General features: G+C 34.4%; 2 protein-coding genes across 8 annotated transcripts in view; one reads left to right on the top strand and one right to left on the bottom strand.

Annotated features, from left to right (window-relative positions):
• Nucleotides 1–9,596, bottom strand: part of LOC100784946 (katanin p80 WD40 repeat-containing subunit B1 homolog KTN80.4) — a 28,401-nt gene extending 18,805 nt beyond the window's left edge. Inside the window, exons 1-13 of the mRNA XM_003525641.5 lie at nucleotides 9,210–9,596; nucleotides 8,965–9,109; nucleotides 8,685–8,815; nucleotides 7,775–7,892; nucleotides 7,408–7,634; nucleotides 5,246–5,348; nucleotides 4,128–4,198; nucleotides 3,949–4,023; nucleotides 3,729–3,872; nucleotides 3,402–3,621; nucleotides 2,827–3,246; nucleotides 827–886; nucleotides 626–744 (exon numbers count right to left, since the gene is read on the bottom strand). Coding sequence (XP_003525689.2) covers nucleotides 626–744; nucleotides 827–886; nucleotides 2,827–3,246; nucleotides 3,402–3,621; nucleotides 3,729–3,872; nucleotides 3,949–4,023; nucleotides 4,128–4,198; nucleotides 5,246–5,348; nucleotides 7,408–7,634; nucleotides 7,775–7,892; nucleotides 8,685–8,815; nucleotides 8,965–8,992 — 1,716 coding nt within the window. The 5' untranslated portion in view covers nucleotides 8,993–9,109; nucleotides 9,210–9,596. The remainder of the gene's footprint in view (nucleotides 1–625; nucleotides 745–826; nucleotides 887–2,826; nucleotides 3,247–3,401; nucleotides 3,622–3,728; nucleotides 3,873–3,948; nucleotides 4,024–4,127; nucleotides 4,199–5,245; nucleotides 5,349–7,407; nucleotides 7,635–7,774; nucleotides 7,893–8,684; nucleotides 8,816–8,964; nucleotides 9,110–9,209) is intronic.
• A 7,785-nt stretch (nucleotides 9,597–17,381) lies between these two features.
• Nucleotides 17,382–24,599, top strand: LOC102664979 (uncharacterized). 7 transcript variants are annotated; one of them, XR_005891674.1, is made up of 6 exons: nucleotides 17,382–18,534; nucleotides 19,928–19,972; nucleotides 20,669–20,796; nucleotides 21,365–21,568; nucleotides 23,838–23,888; nucleotides 24,370–24,599. XR_005891674.1 is itself a non-coding variant. In XM_041015826.1 (2 exons), the coding sequence occupies exon 1, from the start codon at nucleotides 17,524–17,526 to the stop codon at nucleotides 18,517–18,519; it is 996 nt and encodes a 331-aa protein (XP_040871760.1). In that variant the 5' UTR covers nucleotides 17,382–17,523; the 3' UTR covers nucleotides 18,520–18,534; nucleotides 19,089–19,358. The 7 variants fall into 7 exon arrangements, 1 of the variants encoding a protein (XP_040871760.1); XR_001388217.3 differs by having other exon boundaries at nucleotides 20,648–20,796; XR_001388219.3 differs by lacking the exon at nucleotides 19,928–19,972.
• Nucleotides 24,600–24,777: the final 178 nt, after the last annotated feature.

Raw genomic sequence — 24,777 nt, 5'->3', positions numbered from 1 at the left:
GTCAATTGAGGTGTTAGTTATGGGGCAGGGAGAAATGATAAATTGAGGAGAAGGAAGGAGATATAATAGTATGAGTGGAGGGGGATATATGAGAAAGGTAAGGAGATGAGAGAAGGGTGGGAAAAAAAGTAGTGAATAGAGGTAAGCTAAGGTAAGCCTATTCTTAAGCCAAAAGTGAGGTTCAAGGACCCATTAAAGCACTGTCATTTTCTTCCATTCAGCAATCTTTGGTTGCAATCTGAGCTCATAGTGTCTCTTATTTGTATATTTCATCGGTCATTAGTTCCCATCATATTACATGCAGTACTTTTCACAAGTACAAACCAAAAGAAAACAATCACAGTTTACCCTTGGCCCTTATAGTAGAAAGGGTAAGCATACAAAAGAAGTATAACTATATAAGAGTCCACTTATTCTGACACTAACTTGAATGCCCTCACCCTAATAAAATAATTTTCTGCACATTCTTACAGAAGAAAGGTTCAATTACACAAGTATTTTTTGTGTTCTTTAAGTTTTATGTCTGTAAACAAAATTATGATGCATTAATCATCACGTATAACAGAAGGTAGAAATAGAAAGGCAAGAAAATTATCATAGCAAACAATACGAAAAGGTATAATACCCCACTGAAAGGGAGCACATGAACTGATGATATCCTTCCATGAGAAATCCCTTGTCTAGGTCCCTCATAATTAAGAGATCGTTCCCTCTTTTCTAAATTGAGAAGTGATCGCATTCTCCCTATATATATCATAAATGGCATAAAATTAAGAAACCATCTAAATTAATGACAATCATCAACAATTTACACAAAGAAAGATACCTCCTTTTTGTACTTCGACAGAACATACATCTCTGTTCACTTTCAGGCCTCGAGCTTCATCTGGCACAAGACAGAACTCTAAACACTATTAATACACCATCCAACAGAACAAAGACATCCAGATTTTCACTAACAAATGCTCATCAATCATTGTAACAATCATAACATGGTGCAGTGGACTTTCACACCATTTTGGGGCTTTAGGTTACTTTGGCTAGGTAAGTTTCTGTTTAGTCTCATTATATCCTTGAATTCAGTGTCCATGTAAATTCACAAATCAAAACAGCTACATGCAGAACACTAAAGAGAAGACATAAGCACAGGCCCTTCCCATGACAGGTTGAGACACATTGATAAACCCCTAATCATTCCTAATACGCAAATCACATTGGAAAGTTAAAGCTTCCTGCAAATTAACACTGTTACAGGAGACCTATGCCCCACAAAATTATTAACAGCATATTAATGTTAGATGATAGGATGACTGGGAAAACATGTTATCTTTTCTTATAACATCCCATATTCATGGTAGCCCAAAAAGCATAAAACAAGAATCGCTTGCTATAGTAATTAAAGGTCAATTTCTGTTATTGCAGATTGGGGCTTCTCACCATAGCACATGACTCACTTGTATACAATTTTTTTTACAGGTGTGGTATGTAAATCAAACTATGTTTATCTTCCACAAAACTAATTTCCATCCCACACTTGTATTACTTTCTTATTGTGAGTAACACAAGGGCTTTCTGGCTCAGGCACAAGACATGTATTGAAATAAGATAATATCTAGAGAAGCAAGAAATATTATCTGTATAAAAAAAAAAAACACTCAAAAGCTTAAGTCAAAAGTACTTAAAAATGGCCTTGATTAGACATGTCACCATCCACATCTGATTTGAATGTAGCAGAAATGTAATCTGAAACTTGTACCTATTAGTACCTCTGGTACTCATTTAATACATATATATTATTTTGGCTGATAAAAAAAAAAATGTCACCATCCACATGAAACTTTGTTACATGTAGATATTAGATAAAGCACATTAATTCATAACTTGGCCGAAGAAATTTTTTTTAATTCATACAATAAATCTGTTGAAATTATAAGATCTAGATATGGAAGGAGTAAAAGAGAGAAAGCAGACTCCTAGTAGTTTGTATTAGATTAATATGGTGTAATAATGTGTTAAAATACACTAAAATGTTCTCATTTGTTTTTCAAGCTCAAAAGGTAAAGTCCTCGGCATGAAAGGTTGTGCTGGAATCTCAGATTGACTAGTAATATGGCCAAAATGGTGTATACAAGTGAGGGTAACCCTCACTGCAAGCCCAAATTCTAAAAAGTGTATTACAATTTCAAGTGCAAGTTCATGCACACAAATACAATAAGAACACCAAACCTAATCAGAGAGGGTACTAAATTCGGAAACAATGCCCAACATTGCTTGTTCATTTAAATATTAATTGATTCCACGATACTTTTTTATAAACAAAGAACTTAATTTAATAAGAAACAAAGGAGAGGCAGAAAAGCTAGAGGTTAATAAATCCTCAAAAACTAAACCAAGAATGCAAGGAAATGAAGTAATGAACAAAAAAAAAGGAAAACGATACATGTAACACAGCATGCTAATCTCTCTAAAGATATAATCTAATGATCTGTGATATTTGTACTTTTGTAGATATTCTTATTTCTTACAACAAGATCATTTGCTTAAGTGATTCCAATACTATGGTCAACCAACCATTTGACAAAAAAGTTGTTAAGGACTTGGACAATTGCAATAACACTAAAAGTTCAAGTTACAATTAAATAGATTATGACAAAATAACATATTGCATAAATACCAATGGAAAACAAGCATAGTTGTGTTGTTGTCGATATAGGATTTGTGTAAAACTTCATGCTGATTACTAGCACTGGGCTCTATCAATTTATTCATATTTACTAGTCTCAAGAAACCTACTATAATTTAAGCCTTTCAAAGATGTAGATATACCTTGCATTGAGCTGACAGAAACAGGGAAATTATTTTTATCTGCAAAACCACTTAATTCAATACCCTTAGAAGCTGCAGATTCGTTTACAGGAGAGAGGGGCTTATCCACATCATCTCTGTTGTTTGGAAATTTATGTATATCTTCTGCCTTTGACTGCAAGGGGAATGGCATTGTTCTTCCAGAAACACCAACTTCTTTTCTAGAATCAGCTACAGGCTCAGATCTCATGCTAGTTCTGGGGACAATTATGGGTATAATATCTGATTTATTGATAAGTGGAACACTGGATGCTGTATGAGATTTCAAAGAACTCCTTTTCTGAGCTGTTGTATTAAGCACTGTTGTTGAACCACCGGGTACTGCTTTGGGACCAGAGTTCAAATTGATCCTTTGAGGAGTACTTGGTGCACTTCCTGTGGCTTCATGCAATCCATAAGATCACATAGTGAGCAAGTAATGATATTAATTGACAATAGGATCCAAATGGATCCAGATAAAGATTAATCAAACAATTCAATCAAAACAAATGCAAAAAAATAAAATAAAAGATTGAAAATAGAGGAAGAATATATACATGCCAAACATTTCCCCTCCTTTAAGGAGTCTGAATCTTGAGAAACGGACAACCTTCCAAGAGACCTTATTTCTTTTAGTAATTGATCTGGATTTTGTGAAACAGATAGCCTAGCCTTAGCAGTGATCTCATTCAGTACAGTCATATTTCCACTTGAAGATTTAGTTTCTGAATGGCCATTTAGATGGTTCACATTATTAAGTGCATATGGTTCTATACGCTGGACAAGAGGTCAGAAATGTAAAAAAGACACATTAGTATTAAATGGTATCAAATACAACATTCATATAAGCAGAAAAAAATTCTCTTGAAGATAAGTGCATTTACCGAGATGTCCACAACCCAGACTCCAACACAGCTTTGATTGTATGAGCAACCAAGAAGTTTTCCTTCATGAACATTAAGATCTGACAATCTAGACCAACCCACATCCACCATATCATGGCATCTTATAGGTTCCCAAGAGAAAACCTAAACAGAATCAAGCAGAACATCGTTACCTTGATAAATGATAACCTTAAATAAATCAACTAAAAACAGGGCTTACCTTCAAACTCTCATGTAAACCACAAAGCAGGGTCCTCCCATCAGGACTAAAAGTAAGAGAACGCACTCCCGTTGTCTAAAAATTAAAAATAAAAAACAAATAAAACAAAATTAACTTGATTAATTGATCCTAAACTGATCATCCAGGTGAAAATGGTATATGTACTAAACAAAAAGTACCTCAGGACCAGCTGAACCAATAAGCTCAAAGGTTTCGAGGTCCCAGAATTTAACTGTTCTATCTGCTGAGCCTAAACCCAGGAAAGAGATAAATGAAATAAAAATTACACTTGACTTCATTCAAATTAAAAAAAAAAATAGATACTTCCAAAAGAAAACACAAGAACCCGGCACTGTATGTGATGCAGTATAAATAAAATAACATAAAGTCATCAACAATTATTATTATTTGTTTATTTTTTTATAAGAAAATTTCTTAGTGTTTAAACTTAGGGTATCCCATGTTAAATATTATTGTGTTCAGTAAGTTATATCGTGTTAAGTGTGATTGATAGGGTGTGTATGTTAGGTAAGCCCAATGTGCGACTGCTGTTTTCTGTTAGTTAAGGAGTTTTGAGTTAGTGATTTTTAGTTAGAACTTTAACAGAATATGACAAAGATAGGCTATAAAGAGATAGGGAGAGAAGACCAGAGGTATTCTGTTTGGAGATTGATTGTGGAGGGAGAGATCTAAGGCTCTTGAAATCCTGAGAGGAACAACTTGTATTCATCCTTTCATTTCCTAACCAGGGTTCACCATTGATCCAGCCTGAGGGAAATCTCATCAATAAACTTTTATCTTTTCTTTCATTCTTTCTCTAATATCTGAACCAATAGTATTTATCAACTGATAATAGAGCTCCCACTCTGAGAAGTCTTTCATGGTGCACACAAGAATGAAAACCAAACTGGAATTCTAGGGAGAGGGCTCAAATCTTCAATGAAACAGGTGGAAGAAGACAGCCAGCAGACAAGGAGAGACAAGGAGCTGTAGTAGGTTGAGTGAAGAGGCTGGAAGATATCAGAAGGGTTATCTCAAAATATCCAAAGGGGGAGGGGGTAGCATATCCTTTTGGAGGAATTAATGCTAAGGAGGTTGGTTTTGGAGGGAGAAATAGTTGGCCTGTCACACCATGGGCCTTGCAAGTTGAGTATTTTATGCCATGCCAACTATTCACTATAGAGCTAATTAACAACTATTAAACATATCAACAAACAAAGAAAAATCAAACACACCCTTGCTTGTCAAGGTAGTAAGGTACTAATTTTCAAGATTTCATCAGAAAAGTAAGACTAACCTGTTGCTAGTAGAAACTCATTGGGATGAAAATCTATACATTGGACCTGGCCCTCGTGACATTTAAAATCATGCAAGAGTTTCCCCGCAGTCAGATCCCATAACTGCAAACATATATACACTATAATTTACATCATTTTTTTCCAAAAAAAAAAAAAAGGTCCTCATTTACAAGTGTAGTACAACCATGCAAGCCAAATTTACATTAATCACAAACCATAAAAATATTAAGATATACATATTGCAAATTATGCATTAAGTCCATGATAATGAGTAAAGAACTTTACAGACTTTCAAGAAGTCATACTGAAGTTTAAAGGAATAGAACATGCTTAGCCAAATCTTCTTCATGGAAAACCTGCTTTATTTAGATGGGGAAAATCATATGGTTTTATGAAATCATGTGCTATTGCTCGAATCCGTGGTCAACCTATTTCCAATAGGAGCAGTTGACAATTGAATCCTAAAGTAAGTCAAGATTAGATAGCTCGATCCAAAATACAGTGGCAAAGGGGACATTTCTTTTATATATATACACACACAGACACAAAATGGAGAAAAAGATGCAAAAAGTAATCATTATAATTTATAAGTAGACTTAAGAAAGCAGCAAGGCTGTCCAATCTGTCTGTCACTAGGAGCAACTTCTTTTTTTTTTGCTCAGCAAAAGTAATTATGTATTATATATTTGAAAGAGTACCAGTGGTACTGTAGTTACACGTTAATAAATATGTGTCTAGCAGGATTACAGTTTGTAACTGAACCTAGCTGAGAGCACAATAAAAAGTTACAGGATACATCTTCACCCATTCCCTCCTAACTACTAAACCCCTCCTAGGAGCAACTTCTTGAAATAATAGGACATATATCCTCCAAAACAAGGGGGAAAAGATATAAAAAAGTAATAATAGTAAGCATACTCAAGAATGCAGTAAGGTTGCTCAATCTCTGCATGTCAGTAGGAGCAGGCAACTCCTTGAAACAGCCATAAGCTCAACAGCAAAGAAAGTCCAATAAACATTATCCTATCCTAAAGCAAGTTTATGGCAAGGGACATCCTTAAAGAAAATGCAAGCATTTCCCTCCAATCAAATGCACCAAATAACTGCAGCAATAGCACACATCCACAAAATTAGCCTCCTTATTTTTGCTGAACCTTTTATAAAGAGAAGTGCAAAGTTGAGGGACACATTCCATGTTTACAAAGAACGTCATCTTTTTCTTTGGCATTGTTTGGATTGTGAAAGGTAGAGCACATGATAAGCTTCAATAAGACCATTCTACACACCCCTAAAGAGCAGCCACCTCAAGAAATCTACAACTAAGGTGAAAAGAAAAGGAGAAAAAGGGTCACCCTGCCTACCAAACCAAGATTAGATTCCTGTTCACAGTCAATGAGAAAGTAGCAGTCCACAATAGACTTCATAGTACACCAAGAAAGTTGCAAATCCCACCATGAACAGCTTAAATTCTTACTTTATCTTTACTACCATTACCGTGTGACCTCAAATTATCATGTTTATTATGTTCACCTTTTTTATTTGTTCTCTCTTCTTACTGAGAACCCAGCATTTCATGAAACATTATATTATGGTTACAACAGTAGACAGCTGAACTTGCCCTTTACCTTTGACCCGGGCAGTTTTCATTACATCCTCCCCGACATGGAGCAAGCTAGAACCATGATTCTTAATTATGGTTTTTTATTAGTTTCTTAATTATGGTTATTTGAGACTCTTAGAAAGTGGGTTATGGACCTAACTCAACTCTACAAAACCGGCTTGTAAGGTGAAGGTTGCCCCCCACTTATATACACTATATTAGCCTCATCACTAAGCGATGTGGGACCTCCAACAGAGACAAAACATGCAAGATGCAACTATATATGGTTCAATATGGTTGACTACTTTCTCCTTTTCTAGTTGGCATACAATATTTAACAATAATAAAAACTATTTCAGTATTTCTTTGAAATCTGTCGTGTATAAGTTTGAAGGGAGGCTCTGTAGGCATGTTGGTTTCAACAAACATAGATAATAGATAAGTTCAAATTATTTATGTACATCAATGATAAATAACCATGTTAGGGAATCTGACTCTGTTAATAACCATGTTAGGGAATCTGACTCTGTTAATATCATGATTAAGGAAGTCAATTCTAACCTTTACAGTATTGTCCTCTCCACCAGAAACAACCCAGCGCCCATCTGGGGTAAACCTAATTGCATTTACCCCTCGAGTGTGGCCTTTGTAAGTATGGATACAACCCTTCTTTCTGATGTCCCATATCTTAAGATTAGTATCTAAAGAACCAGATGCAAAGAACTCTCCAAAAGGATGGAAGTCCACTGATGTACAATTGGACCTATGACTGGTAAGAGTACGAACAACTACCAAAGAAACATAGCAAGTCAAAGATCCAATTTAAAAATTTTATGGTAAAAATAATGAATATATTTTGTGAGACTACTCAAATCTCTTTTCATTGGTGTTTTAAAACCATTAAAGGAAATGGCAAGCAACTGCATACTCTTTGCCTCTTCTAAGTCCCAAAGTTTGATGGTACCACTCGCAGCTCCAGCAGCTACCAACACTTCAGAGGAATCAAAGCTTACAGAATCTATTCCACTTGAATGTCCTGACAGGCTCTGCAAGAGGAGAAACAACTCTTACTGAAAATAGATAAATAAATATTCTCTCTTTTCTGTTAAAGGAATATATTTTTATGAAATATGAATGAGACAGACAAAAGCAAATAAAAAGATGATAGCAGTATCATGTTTTTTTTTATCAGCAAAAATATAATATATTGATAGCAGTATCATGTATATAAAACCAAGAAACAAAATGCATCTAGACCAATCAGTTGTCCACAAGGGCCAAGAAGACATCCCAATAGCTAAGAATTGAGTAACATCTTGAAGATCTAACGGGGGTAGAATTTATCAGAAGGGGATAAGCTACACCTGTTGTGTTGTCTTTAACTGAACCCAGAAAAAAAATGGAATCCACTCTCTTTGAACATCTTAGAGAGGAATCCCTTTCATACTTCATGAAATAAATACCATAAAAATGCCAACAAGACAAAAAAAACAAGGGGATATATTCTAGCCTTAAAATTTTTGGGCGTGTTTACATTTGATTCCAGCCAACTACACCAAAGCCCAGCATACAAGGAGCATATTCACAATATGTAAGAACAGGCCTAAATAAAAGAAATAGAAATGATGATGTCATGATGATACATCAAGTATAACTGAAATTAATTCAATCCTACCTTGACAAGAAGTTCTGATGCAAAAGCATCCAAACAACATTTTCCTCACAGTGACCATTTAATGTGCAAGTTAGCTAAATGTGAAAGGGCACAAAGAAAACAATGCATACGAACAATGAATGACATAAAATCCTTGTCCAGAGAAGAGTAGAGGAGAACGAACCAGTATGGCATTAGGTTTGCCAATAGCCCAAAGATTGACCTTGTGATCTTCACCTCCAGTGACAAGAACCCTGGATGATTTCCGTCCAATCTTGAGGCAATTGACGGTAGAAGCATGTGCTACAAATTCCTCTGGACATAACTCGTCAAGGCCAAGTCACACACACCAAGTAGAGAGAGAGAGAGAGAGAGAGAGAGAGAGATCTGCAGATAGAAAATGGAGGGCAAGTGCATAGATCAAACAAAATGTAAAGCACAGACAAACAAGAGATGAAGGATACGAAGCTTGTAAGCGCGTTTGGTAGTCATCAGTATGAATCAAAACCCTAGCAATTGTAGTTGCGACAGGAACAGCGGCTCTCGATTTGAGACATTCGAGAGATCTAATTTGGTACTCTAAGATTCCCAGATCTTCACTACCCACAGCTGCCCCCAGCGCCGACAAAATACAATATACGAGTTAGTTAGTCAGTGACTGCAGATCAAAATCAAAGTGAAACTGAAATGAAACAAAGACGAACCTAACCTTTATTTTAATTCTTTTTTTGTTCGCATTCGGTGGTTGCAGTTGCAGTGAGCGAACAAATAACTCAGATAAATAGATACATTCACTTCCTAAACTTGTTACAGTTTTAGCGCGCGCGCACTAGCAAAGAGAGTGTTGCACAAGATAAGCATGAAAAATTTAGGAGTCTAGACAGAGTAATATTGCTAATGCCACCGTGGCATGGAGCAAAGGCTTCAGTTTCCTCTATCACCGCAAGCGCAGCGAAGATCTGCGACTGTGTGCCCAAACCCAAAGCTCAAACAAAGAAAGAAGAGAAGAGAGTAGAGAGGCGCTTTCACGATTTGTGTGTGACTGTTTCCCTCGGTAGTCGGTAATGATAATGCTTATGTTCAAATTAACCTGAGAGTGGGAAGGTTCAACATCTAAATATCAAAATCTATTTATTATCTATCGATAACACACATTTTTTAAATGATTTTATTCTTCATCAATGTATTCTTTTCTTTTTTTACAATTATTCTACTACTTTTTAATTAGTTACTTTATTTTTTTTCTTTTTTTAACTTCTAAATTTTTCTTTTTCTTTTATTTATTTAAAATATATAAAGAGACATGAATTATCCTCTTCCCCTAATAAATACATAAGGAAAATGGGTAAATATATGTCAAAGCTACGTTCCTCGTTTAATCCTTTGCCTCCCTCCTTTCGCAAATCAAAATTGAAAGACCACGCAACAAAACTCAACTCCGCTTCACCTTTCTGATCTTTACTTACCTTCTTTTATCATTCATCTCCCACTCAGGACCACAATTTGCTTTCTTTTTCATTGTCATAAATTGTTTCGGTTTTTTTCAGTTTAAAATATGAAATTAGTATTTTTTTTATAGCTTCTACAGTTTTTTGGGTAATATTTTCTCTCTCTTATGTGTGACATTTTCTTATATTCAGCTTTAATATTCTAGACTCTGCAATAATGTGTAATAAAAAAAAACTTTGTACTATTTATACAAAAGGAAATAGATGTTTGATATTAATGGCCTTAAATGTTCAAATCTAGACATTTTAATAGAAAATTTATTGCTGGAAAAATCAAATGGAATGATCCAACTATAATTGGGGTTAGATTAGGGTTAAGACACACCATATAAAAATTAGTCTTTTTGGTTCGGTCAGGATGACTCGACAGACCACTCATTAGTCCGATTAGTAATATATAATAAATATTAAATAAAAGATAGTAACTTATTAATATTATTTGTAATTTTATATTACAATTTTGTATTTTTTAAAAGAACACAAAATGTATAATGTAATAAATATAGCATAAAATACATAATAAATAATTTGTTGCCTTTCAGAAAAAAATTATATATTTTTTTCACATAGAATCAATTTTTTAACTTTTTTATTTCTAAATTGGTCTGAATAGGTTCGGTGGCCTGGTAGCCTGACATAGGACCGGGCCTAAGAAATTCCAACTCATAAGAATATGGATTAGGCTTGGATTGAATCATTTTCATTATTTTTCTGATGGACCGAGCCGACTAACTCGACCTGTCCATTTTACTCACCCTAATAAAATTATAGACTAAAATATTATTTTAATCCATTACATTTTTGTATTTGTTTTAAAAACTCCAAATCGGTTCATTATGTTTATTAATGGATCCAAAATGGTTTATTCATCAATTTTTTGTTAACACTAATAGTATTTTTTGTTTTAAATAACTAATTTTAAAATAGTAGTGGCTTTTAACCGTCATTATCTTTAGACGAGTTTTTGCATCACTATAAGTAATTAACATAACTGAGAGACTAGATTTCAGAGATTAGGCTTTAAGGGGAAGTGAATTAGATGGATTATAGGATGTTTGGTGAGTAGTAGGGTATCGGTGTTGGTAAATGGAAGTCCAACAAATTTTTAATGTCTAAAGGACTTATACAATAAGACTCATTGGTCCCTTTCCTTTTCAATTTTGTTGCTAAAGTGTTGTGCGGATTGATGAGAGAAGCAATCAAGAATAATCGTTTCTCTAATTTCTAGGTGGGAGAGCATAGGGTGTCGGTAACATACTTCAACAAGCGGATGACACGATCTTTATGGGTGAGGCTACATTGTCTAATGTGGTAACTATCAAGTGTGTTCTTAGATGCTTTGAACTTGTATACGGGTTAAAGGTGAACTTCTTCAAAAGTAGCTTTGAAACTGTTAGGGTGATATTGGAGAAGACAATGAGGTATGCTAATTTGCTAAATTGTAAGATTCTTAGCTTTCCATTTTCTTATCTTGGCATACTGTTTCACCCCCGTACTACTTGTTAAAATTGGTGATGTGAAATCTAACCGACAAGTGTACCGAGTCATGCAAGTAATAATAAAACGGTAAGAACCGAGTATCAAACTCAGGGAACTTGGTTTATTTGGCAAAGCATCATTCAATAGGTAGACATTTGTGCAAAGAATCGATTATCATGAATTAAAAACAAAAGTGATTTCTATTCTAATTGAAGATAGTAAATATGAGCAAGTGGATGTGAAGGAGTTTGCCTTACGCACCCTATCGTCGTCATCTTTCACTTGTTGAGGTTTTATGGTACACTTCTAAATATGTTTCACTGGCTAAGATATTGGATTTTATTGCATTGGAAAGGTGTTTCCTCAATCCAACAATATTTATCTCTATTACCACTAACATAAGGACCAACTCAAGCTTTTTGTTTCCGTAGTCCATTTCATTGTCATAGCCTCAGCTAATTTTGGGGATTGCGTGTTGCAGTTGCTAGAGCATTTCCTCTGCAAACTAGGTCCATGCCTACACAACAAAGACCCTAGTATGGCAAGGTTCTACATATTCAATATCACCAAATAACAACAAGTTACTAATGGCATGAGGACCATTCCAAGTTAAGAGATTTTTAAACAACTTCATTATCATACATGCATGTTACCATTTGAAACTATTATTTACTCAATTTATTATGTATAAAATTCAAGAGTTTAATAAGAAGCATTGTTAGTTAAAACTATATTGTTATCCACTCATAAATCATCCTTAGTATACCTTTTACAAGGACAAGGTATAAAAATTAAAAGGCACCTGTCTTACATTTTGTCTCTGTGGCAGAGGAAAAAAGGGAGAAATAAAAAAAATTACCAGCCAGGATAAGAATAGAAAAACATCTTGTGCATCTATGATTCTTGTCATCTTTTTCTTTAAATGAAACTAAATACAATACAATATTTAAGTTTCATTCTCTCCTTTAGACCTATGTTGTAATCTATGTCATTTGTAGTCAAATCAATATCAAGTATAGTTTTGTGCGTTGTTGCATTTATTCTTTGGAGAGTAAATGTCTCACATCTTAATGGAAGCTCATCTATAACATTTCATTGAAATTATATGTTGAGATTGTTAGTTGTTAGGTTTAAAAATGGAAGACGTAAAGGAATTATTTGATTTTGAATTATCAATTTTTGGATGTAGCTAGTTAGTCAATTATATGGCACTGACCTTTTTTTTTATTTCAACATCCATGCTTCCATAAATTTTCTCTATGGAGGATCAAAAGAGTGATTTTATTGATGAAGTGAAATTGAACAGAAACAATGAGTCGGGTTTGGGTTTCAGGTTATCACTCACATTTTTAGGTATGGACTAATCTCTAATAGTTTTAATTTTCTCACCATCCACTTGGACTCCCTTAGCACTCACAACAAATCCTAGAAACACTATTTGATTAGTGCAAAATGTGCATTTATCCCTATTAGCAAACAACTTTTCATGTCTAAGCACTTTCAAGACACTCCTAACATGGTATAATGGATCATCCATTGTTAAACTATAAATTAAGATATCATCAAAGTAAACAACCATAAATTTGCCAATAAAGTGCCTAAAAACATGGTTCATGAGCTGCATGAAAGTGCTTAGTGCATTGGTTAAGCCAACAGGCATGACCAACCACTCATAAAGTCCAAACTTGTTTTGACAGCGGTTTTCCATTCATCACATTCTCTTATTCTAATTTGATGGTAACCACTTTTCAAGTCTATTTTGGAGAAAACACAAGAACCATGAAGCATATCATCAAGTCTAGGGATATGATGTCTATATCTCATGGTGATGTTGTTGATGGGTCTACAATCTATGCACATCCTCTGTGTGCCATCTTTCTTGGGGACTAGGAAGATTGACATTGCACATGAGCTCAAGCTCTCTTTCACCCATCCTCTTTGCATCAACCCTTCAACTTGCTTTTGGATCTCTTTTGTCATTTTCAGATTACTCTTATAGGCGGCCCTATTAGGAAGTGAAGCTCCTGAAACAAAATCTATTTGATGTTCAATTCCTCTTAAAGGATACAAGCCATGGGGAATGTCTTGTGGGAAGACATCCTCAAACTCCTTTAAGAGTGTATCAAAACCTTGAGGCAACTCAAGGGTACTAGAAGACAAACACATGTAATTTCGAATGAGTAAATACATTGGTTGTCTTGCTAGCATCACTCTTTTTACCTTCTTTGATTTGATGAACAAACTCTCTTTTATCACTGATTGTTTTTCACTCTTTTTCTCTTTTTTCTTTTGTTGTTTCTTGTCTCTTTTTTTGCCTTTTTTTTTCTTCTTTGGCTTTTCTCTTTCAAAGGACTTTTCCCTTCTTTGTTTTTTTTTCTCTTTCTCTTTTCAATCTCATTTTTATTTGATCCTCACACACCTCACTTGGAGACAAAGGTGAGAGATCTACCTTTTTACCTTATGCAAGAAAGAATATTGATTGGTGACCCCATTATGAACAACATCTCTATCATATTGCCAAGGTCTCCCAAGCAGCACATGTCTGGCTTCCATGGGAACCATATCACGAAGGACATCACCAACATACTTTCCAATGGAGAATGTAAGTAACACTTGCTTTTCCACAACCAACTTGCCATTGTCACTCAACCATTGGAACTTATAAGGTTTAGGGTGAGGGGTGGTTTTTAAACCAAGTTTCTCCACTAATCTAGTGCTTGCAACATTGGTACAACTTCCACCATCAATGATTAGAGAAAAAACCTTTCCATTCATCAAACATCTATAATGAAAAATGTTTTCTCTTTGTGTATCATTTCTATCTTTGCACAAGCTTCCCATGAGTCTCCTTATCATCAAAAGATCTCCCTCTTTCGGTGGAAGAAAACCATCATCCTCTGCTTCACTAGAGGAACTATGAGAACTCTTAGATGGATCACTATTCACCCCTCCATTCTCCAACACAATCATGGTCCTTTTGTTAGGACATTGGGATGCAATATGATCCTTTCCCAAACACTTAAAACATTTAATGGAACTAGATTTATTGGGAGGGGGTTGAGTATGAGAAGTATGATTACCTCTTGAAGACTTCCTTTCAAGATGTTGTAAAGAAGAATCCTCCTTCTTGGAAGTGTCTTTATCCTTCCAAGATGAACAAGTGTATGAAGTCTTCTTGTAGGTTTGTTTCCTATTCAATTGTTGCTCCAATTTCATAACGCTATGTATAAGTTCATCCATGTTATTACAACTTTGAAGCTCTACAACATCTTGAATGTTCCTATTCAAGCCATTCAAAAGTATAGCCATTGTAGCCTCATTAGTCTCTTCAATGTTTGCTCTGATCAAAGAAATTTCCATCTCCATGTAATAATCATCAACACTTTTACTTTCTTGATAGAGTCTTTGTAGTTTATTATGTATTTCCCTTACGTAGTAAGGCAAGACAAATCTCTCCTTCATGATTCTCTTCATTACCATTCAAGTGTCCATTCTATGTCTTCTCAATCTTTCTTTATCCACTTGAATTTGATCCCACCACACCAATGCATATCCTTCAAATTCTAAGCTTGCCAACTGCTTTTTCTTTTCCACTAAAATTGTTGCAAATGAAATTTTGGTCCACTTTCATCTTCCAATCAAGGTAAGCCTCTAGATCATAAGTACCTAGGAACTTGGGAATTTTGACATTCACATCATCCATTCCATCCCTATTCCTCCTATGCCTTTGCCTTTGCCTTCTACCTTCTTTATAGCCATCATCAGTTCCTTGAGAAGAATAAGGTGACCTATGATGCCTCATCCTCTCTATGTCTTCCATTCTACCACTCAACTCTTGAGTGCTTCTTTGTATCTCTCTCCTATCCTCCTCTCAAAATTTCTTTGCAACTTATCTATTTACTTAGCCAATATTCCAATAATTTTTTTTAACCAAACTCATAATTTTTCCAGTAGTGCTATGAATGTCATGAAGAACAACCCAAACTCACATTATGACCAAATAAACTCCAAATTCAACAAAAAGATAGGAAAATCGAAGGTACATGCAAGATTGACTCAAAAACACACAATTAAACAAGAATCGAACAAAAATCAGTTTCTCATTTTTTCGGAAAACTCAAAAATGAAAATGATAGAGTTGCACCTAATTAATAGATATAATTTTGAACTGCTCTTCAGATTCAAGCTCTGATACCATGTGATGCAATCCAAGCCATGGACGCTTGGTTCGGATCGTTTCAGATGCAAATTCAAGAACCACTATTGTTGACCTTCCAAGAACTCAAGAACAAAAAAACAGAAAATATGGATAAAATGAACAAAATGATGCCATGATCCACGGAGAATCGATAAGCCGAAGAAGGATTTGCCACAAAGGAATAACTTCCTTGATAAGAATCAATTTAGTTTTTAGTAAAAAACCAAAGAAGAGGCTAAGCTCTCTGTAAGCACAAATTTAATTTCAATTATGTCAAAAAAATTTACAATTAAAAGTTTATGTGTATTTAAAGAATAAGGCTTAAGAAGATAACTAAGCCTCTAATAAAGCATATTTACATCAAGCTCAAGCCCATTATACAAATAAACAAAAATTATGAATTTTCATAAATTAATGCTGAAGGTATGCGCTAAGCCTGACAGCTCGCGCTAAACACAATTTTTCCTCGGGTTGGAATTAGGCTAAGCTAGATAGCTTGCGCTAAACCTTAATTAGTCAAATACCCCTTAACCCTAATTTTTCAAATAACCTTAAACCTTAATTTGTCAAATACCCCAAAACTCTAATTAGTCAAATAACCCTAAACCCTAATTGATCAAATAACCATAAACCATAATTAGTCAAATACCTCTAAACCCTAATTTGTCAAATAAAATCTTCTGTAATGTTGTAATTTATTTTTTGGGCTAAGTATAAACCACTACAATTATGCAAAACAAATGAAAGTATTGAAAAGCAACAATAAGCACACACTAGGAGAGAGAGCTAAATTTTGATTGTAATTTTTTTTTAAACTTCTAATGTATATATAACACTAATTTTTTTTATGTATATTTAATACATATATAAGTTTAGATAATAAATTTTATAACAATTAATGATGATATAATAATGTATTTTTTTTACATATATATATTTTAAATAAAAATCATAGGTTTAATAAAAATTTATATATGTAAAAATCATAGGAATTTTCTTGACTCATACAAATTATAAATTTATACGAACCATACTGATTGTCAATTCGTAAGGACTCATATATGGATTGTCAATTCGTATGACTCATAAGAAGAACAATGTTAGAATTGTCGAAAATCTATTGGGTGTAGAAAAAAAAAAGTATGAGTGCAGAAAAAAATGCCTTAAGGTGGCACAAAATCTACTCATGAATGTTCAACTAATAAGAGGTTTTTTTTGGTACCGCTCATAAATTTTGTATTTTTTTTAACAAAAATACCCTTCACGACTAATGTTTGTTGTGTATTTGATACATGAATACTAATTTTTGTTTTCGTGAAAGGTATTTTTATAAAAAAGATTACAAAATTTTGTGAATCTTAATATGATCAATCAATCATAAAATGTTTTTAAGACTTTGTTGTTAGTATTTTTTAAGAGAATATTAATCTTGTATGAGAGTATTAAAAACATCCTTATTCAAACATAATTTTTTAATTGATTAAAATTTATTAAAAAAATAAGAAAAGAGATTCATTAATATTGTATGATTTATATAATTTTATCATTTCAATCAATCTTCTTTGAAAGAGTATCTCAAAGAATACATTTTTACTATTTCTGTAGTCTTTTATATCAATAAAACTTTCTTTCTAACTTTCGAAAAGTTAATTTGCAACTTAAAATAAAAATAAGAGAGCAACCAAGTAATTTTTCTTTTTTAAAAATAACATTAAAGTGTAAATTAAATTGTGACAAGTCTAATCAACGACGCAGTCGAAACGTCTCGACAGTGAGAGTGTGACTCACCAAGCTTAAATATCAACGAATCAATCTCACAGTAGCACTATTTATTAACCATGGCTTCCAACGATGATGAGTCCGTTCTCGATCCCTGGGCCTTCATTTTGGAGTTGTCTCACATATCTCCATCCCAAGAACAAATCTTGGCCACTGCTCCATTTGTCGGAGCAGTACAGGACACCGCCACCTCCGCCTCCCATGACATCGACATGCTGCCGTTGCCGGACTCCGTCCCCGAAGACGTATTCCACACGCCGGAGGAGGCCTCGCTTCCCACCTCCCCCTCCGAAAACCATTGCGTCGTTAATTACGCCTTCATCGACGTGGATGATGTGGATGCTTGGTTCGAATTGGGGAAGGATTCCGAGTTAGGGTCTTCGGATGTTCACGTGGAAGAAGTTAACGGAGAGGAAATGGGAAATTTAGAAACCCTTAGTGGGGATGTGAGCATTAGCGTGTCTGAATCTGCTGAGGGGCCCAAGTCAAGTGATGGGGTTGTGGAATCGCCGGGGAAGAAGAAGAGTGAGCAGGGTAAGAACAAAAGTGCCGTTTCTGGAGAGCAGAAGACTGATAAGGAAGCAGGGCCAGGGCTGCGTCGGGTGTTGCCACCCTCCACTGCAGCGTCGACGCCGATGACTGAAACGGGAAGTGGAAGAAGTGGGAACGGTGGGGGTGGGGCGAAAAGGAAGTTTTTGGATGCTTTTTTTGCTGCGGTTAAAGCTTTCTCAGAGTTACAGAGCACTGTTGAAGAACTTAACGAAGACCATAAGGAAGCAGGGCCAGAGCTGCGTCGGGTGTTGCCACCCTCAATTACAGGGTCGACGGCTAAAACGGGAAGTGGAAGAAGTGGGAACGGTGGGGGTGGGGAGAAAAGGAAAGCTTTTGATGTTTTTGCTTTGCTTAAAGCTTTCTCAAAGTTAGAGAGCACTGTTGAAGAAAATAACGATGACCATCGCACCCTGTTGGATGTGGCAAGAGCTAAGGGTGTTACCTTTCCTCGGCCAAGGTGGTGGCCGGAGGGGGATAACTTTGACCCGCCGCCACCACAATAGTGTGAGAAAATGAAGGTAGATGCTTTTTTTTTTAAGGTGATCTGAATAGTATATTTTGCCCTAACTGTCTTGGATGTCTATCTTAATTGTATATTTTACCCTTTCAAAGGGGTTTAACTGATGTTAATTTGGGATGTTACTTGACTCTTTTGTAGCTCTGGTCCTAACTTTGAATTTAAGATCACCAATTTCTTATCCATATGTCTTTGTGTTGTGGCTGGTTACATTAAGAGTTTAATTTCTATACTTTGTCCTTGTAAAAGTTATACTAAGGATGATTTTGTGAGTAGTTACAATATAGTTTTCACGATGTTGCTTATTAAACTCTTGAATTGTATACATAATAAATTGAGAGATAAAATTACAAGTAAATAAATTGAGAGGTTACAATATTTTTCAAAGGGTAACATGCATATATATTCTTTTTATGATAATCAAGTTGTTTAAAATCTCTTAACTTCGAATGGTCCTTATGCCATTGCTATGATGCACAGTAGTAACTTCTTGCTGTTATTGAATATGTAGAAATTAGAACATTGCGATATGGGTTTTTTTGTTGTACTTTGCAGCCTTATGGGATGCTACGATATCTTTGTACTACTTCACAGCATTATGTATTAACCTTTGGTGTTACCTTTCTTCGCCTAAGGTGGTGGCCGGATGGGGATAACTTTGACCCACCACCACAAGTGTGAGGGAATGAAGACAGATGCTTTTTTGAAAGATTATTTGAATTTTTTCTTTTGCCTTTGGAATTTAAAATCATCTTCGATGTCTATCTGAATTGTATCTTTTGCCCTTTGATGTAAGTTTAATTGATGTTAGTTGTTAGTTTGGAATGTTGCTTGTCTCTTGTAACCTAAAATAATAGTGCCAACATCATTTTTGTAGAACATGTGGCATTTTGAGTATTAATATGGGCAATGACTCCCAAGAGTTTACAAGAAAACATTTATGAGCAGTAACAATCAAAACTCGAAACATGGTTAGAATTATGAAGTTAAAACCAATAAGAGAAAGGAATCGACAATCGGCAGCATTTTAAGCAAAGAAAACCAAATAAGAGATAAGCAACTACGGCCAGAAGAATTCTATCTCTATCATCATAGCAACCAATAATTTATAGTTTCAATGCAAATACGCCAAATCAATGAAAACTTTCTGCTCAATGCATAAATTGATTATATATCTAAATTCCTATGTAACAAAAGCACAAGCATGACTTAAATATATTTAGGAATATTAATTGTCGAACAAAATTAGGTGTTCTGATTGGTTAGGCTTATGAACTCACATTGTGCAAAGAATGATCAGAGACTGATGATCTACTTTGAACATGATAAGCTTCTGTGCTCATTGTCAAAACTTGCATGGCACTAATTGCAGCCAATCTATTTCCTTGCTGCAGACATAACCGTGCAATCTGCCTTGAGAAGAATGCAGCTTTTCTCTGGTATCCAAGACTTCCATATAGACGAGCTATTTCAATATATAATATTAGCCTATCACTAGCATCAATTGAAGATTTAGCACCATCTGCAGCACTGGTCAACAACTCCACCACCTCCTTGGCCACCTCTCTCCTGTTGATTGATAGAATTTTAGAGAAGCTGGAAAGCTGAATTTTATCATTGATTGAAAATGAAAAACCAAGTTACAAAGCTCTATTACAGCTCTTTATATAGAGAGTGTAACTGAAAACTAACTTTAACAGTTTCTATCTAACTACAGTTAGTAACATAACCAACTGACCAATTAATAGAAAGACAAAAATAGAGAGATTGAAAGAGAGGAAGATATTATTATTCAATCCAATGAATAGAGGTTACGTGCTCAGATTATATAGAGCTTAACTAACATAACTGCTCTAACTGTGTGACTAACTAACTGAAGTAAGTTGGTTAGTTACAACAGCTGTCAGTAATGATACAAAGAAAGAAAAGAACCCATCAACGTAGGTATACTCTAATACCGCCTAAGTTGGGGGGAATCTTAAAGACAGTCTGAGATGCTTTAAATTTTAAGATATAATCAAGATATTATTGGTTATTTTTCATATTTTCTAACACTTTCATGAATTATGCTTTTTGGCCAATGATTTTCCATAATTCCATTTACTTCATGGCAGAATATGACATGTATACTGCAGTTCCTTTTCGAAACAGAGAACGGATAACATTTGATCACTTGGTGTCTATGAAGAAACCTAATGAAAAGGCATTAGTCAGAGTTCTGCGGGATGGGCAAGAGCATGAGCTTAGTAGCATACTCCAACCTGTAAGTTATTATGTATTTTTTTTGTTTAATAAATAATGATTGTCCTCAACTTGCTATAGAAAAGGATTGTGCATATGCTTTCTCTACGGAGCAAAAACAAGTTGAAATGCTTTCTGTCTTTGGTGTTTGACTCTCTAAATTTTAATTTAATGGAGTAAATGCTAAAGAGATGGAATTCTATGTCTGATATTGAGTGTTGAAAGACTACGCAAATTTTTGTTCAGGTTCTTTTTACCGCTTAAAACTTGTAAAACCTTGAATTTAAGTTCCAGGCTATGGTTCTTTAGTCACAGTAATTTTACTGTTTTGTCCTACTTATAATGGATTAAGATCCCCTGCAATTTTTTTCTTTTAAACAGAATGGGATCGCACCCTTAATTTAGTTTAAATGTTTTATAATGTATGAAGAAAGGAGAGATTTATTTGAACGGGGAGATTGTTAACTGTACAATGCTGCATTTTTTCCCCCTGCAAAGTGCTGGTGGATCCATTTCCAGCTAGTTATAATTGTGTTACCAACTGGTTTTAAACAATAGTTTTGTTAAATATATTGCTATTGACATTTCAGATCCATCCCTTAGTTCCAGTTCATCAGTTTGATAAACTTCAAAGTTATTACTTTTTTGCTGGCCTGTTATTCATTCCACTCACTCGGCCATACCTTCATCAGTATGGGGAGGACTGGTATAATACTTCACCTCGTCGTTTGTGTGAACGGGCACTGTGAGAATTACCAAAGAAAGCAAATCAACAACTTGTTATCCTGTCTCAGGTGAAAGTCTTTTTAACTCTAGTGCAGATCTTATATAGTTGATGTTTTTGCTATTCCTACCTTTCTTAGTAATGTGCTTGCCCAGTAGCAGACTTGCCCCTGTTTACTGCCAAGATATGGCACAGGTTCCTCATGCATTGTGCCTTTCTCGATTGCTCGGGCTTTTTTGGGTTTCTTAGTTTCTTCTAGGAGGATTATCATCTGCTCTTGTGCTTCATTCCTTAGCTTTTCCAATAATATTTCTTTTCTTAAGATTATAACAGTGTCTCTACCTTTGTAAAGCTTGTTGACATGATTAACGGCAAAATTGCAAAATTGGTCCCCCACTTTATCTCCAATTATGGATTTGGTTTCCTATAATTTAATTCACAAATTTAGTCTCCCAGTTTTATAAATCCCTGCAAAATTGGTCCTTAAAGTCTGATTTGGACGTTGACTGTTAACATCAGACATTGACTGTCACGTGTCAATGTCACGTGTGACTGCCACGTGTCAATGTCACATGTCAATGTCATGTGTCAACGTCTGAGTGGTTTCCCGTAAAGGTTTTATTTTTTGTAGGTAAAATTACACTTTTGGTCCCTTAGTTTTACCCCAATTTCGATTTTGGTCCCCCTATAGTTTAATTCACACATTTGGTCCTCCAGTTTTATAAATCCTTTTATAAATTCTTTTTGCAAAATTAGTCTTTTGAATGGTTTAGCCACTCGTGCTAAAGACATGGTAGGTCTTGATAAATCTCGCACTTCTTTTTTATCACAAGTTTTTCACTGATTTGGAATCCAGAGAAAAATCACTCTTTGTCTCTCTCCCACTTCCGGACTTGTTCAACTTGGGAAAGTGACGCATGAATCCTAACCTGGGTTTAAAATTTTCAGATCTCTTACTTTAACAGGTTCTATAATAACTCCCTCTTTGTTTTCTTTTTTTGCTCCCCCATGCGATATTATGTGTATACGACCACTTAAGTGGCCTATGTATGACAATGATATTTTTGTTTGAAATTTGAAATACAACTTCTCCAGTAATGAAATTTGGATGAATTTATAAAATTGGGGGCCCAAATATGTGAATTAAATTATAAGAAGACCAAAATCGAAATTGGAGTAAAATAGGGGGACCAAAAGTGCAATTTTACCTGCAAAAAATGAAGTATTTACAGGAAACCACTCATACGTTGACACGAGGCATTGACACGTGGCAGTCAACGTTTGAAGTTAATGGTCAACATCCAAATCAGGCTCCCAAGACTAATTTTGCACTAATTTTGCAGGGATTTATAAAACTGAGGACCAAATTTATGAATTAAATTATAGGGAGACCAAATCTGAAATTGAAGATAAACTGAGGGACCAAAAGTATAATTTTGCCCATGATTAACCCCACGTGAATGTTACTTCTTTTGCTAGACTAAAAAGGATTGCCATATGATGCCTATGCAGAAAGTATCTTGTTAAGTAGCACCATATAAGTTTTTGTCACTATGAATGATATTTATATTTAGGCTTAAATATGTTTCTAGTCTCGTGAGTATTTTCATTATAGTACTCTAAATTTAAAGTTATTTTTTTTTCTAATTTGTAAAATGCTCTTTTTTGTCCTTCGCAAAGTGTGAATCAAATAAGAAATAAGAGATTCATATTTTTTGACATTTTTATCATAATTTGATTTTTTATTTTATATTTTAAAATATTATTTTTTGTTGGCTTGAAACGATCAAAATCAAGTCAATAAAAAAATTAAAGCAGTTTTTGAAGTTATTAATAGATTTTTAATTTTTTTTTACTTGATTATGATAATTTTTAACCACTAAAAATGTACTTCAAAATATAAAAATAAAAAAATTAAATTTTGTTGGTAAAAAATTATCACAAATTACAAATTTCTTATTCCAACTCATGTTATACAGGACTAAAAAAGAGCATTTTATGAATTTTAAGGGAAAAAAAAGTAACTTTAAAGTTAGAGGATAAAAAAATGACTCATTATATTTATAGTACACTCAAATGGGTAGAAGAAAACTTGCATCTCCTGATGTTTACCGTGTCAAATTAATATTAAAATTTAACTCAAGTAGAAATAATTTGGACAAAGGAGAGAAGACGCAAGAAAATAATTTGCCTAAGTTCTATGGGGATCCTACAGTGAACTTTCTCATTAAAAATAACTATTAAGTTACTGTGTGGTAGAAATTCCTTATGAGTTTATTTTAGCAAATGAATGCAGATATTTGGTTCCGGATTCTTTAATAATATCTTGATCGTTTTAGGTTCTGATGGATGATATTGATGCTGGATAAGAGCGTCTCGCAGAATTACAGGTGCCAACTTGTCTATGGTTAAGTTATTTATTGTTTTATTCTTTTAGTAAATCATGCAATGGCCATAGTTTCTATTCACTATACCCCTTAGTCAATGCTTACTAAAGTATGCTTTAGAAATAATTCAGCATAGATCTATCCTTTAAAGACAAAATAGTTAGCAAAATCAGTTATTGAGTGACAGATTTTGATTTTATTTTAAGTAGATATTGAAAACTAAAAGCTTATAACTATTCGCTTCAATTATCATCAGAATTATATATTTATATTGTTAGGAAGTCTGGTTTTTCTAATGTGTGCCCATGAACACACGTTAAACATTTGAAACCCGTGCTGCATTTTTACGTTTGCCATTTCTGCACTTTTTCAATCTTCATTACTAGTTCTATACATATTTTGATTACAAGTTAACACTGTTCACTTAAAATGGATGATCTTTTAATGCCTATTTGCTTTAACATTTATATATTCTAATTGATAGGTTTTGAAGGTTAAATGGAACCGAAATTGACAATCTAGAACACTTACGCCATCTTTTTGAAAGTTGTAACGCAGAATTATTGCGGCTTGATTGGGAGGATGATTGAGTTGGTCTTGAATTACAGAACAGCAAAAATTGCCACTTCTAGAATTTTTAAGCTTCACAGAATACCTTCATCAATGTTCGTTGATCTTCTTGATACATAATTACAATTTAGACTGAATGGCTCATGTTGAGATTGCAATGGCTTTTACCTGGTATTTACTTACTAGCATATTTGTGATCGGTGCCTAGTTGATCCTCGTAAAACTTCAAAAAATTTACTCGTAGATTTTTCAAAATCATTCCTAGTTGTTTTTTATTTTTTAATTTCTTTGGCTTCATTGTGAAACCTACCCTACAAGGTTA

This window comes from Glycine max, chromosome 5 (assembly GCF_000004515.6).
Source record: "Glycine max cultivar Williams 82 chromosome 5, Glycine_max_v4.0, whole genome shotgun sequence".
Taxonomy (NCBI): Eukaryota; Viridiplantae; Streptophyta; class Magnoliopsida; order Fabales; family Fabaceae; genus Glycine; species Glycine max.
This window is presented reverse-complemented; position numbering and strand designations above follow the sequence as displayed.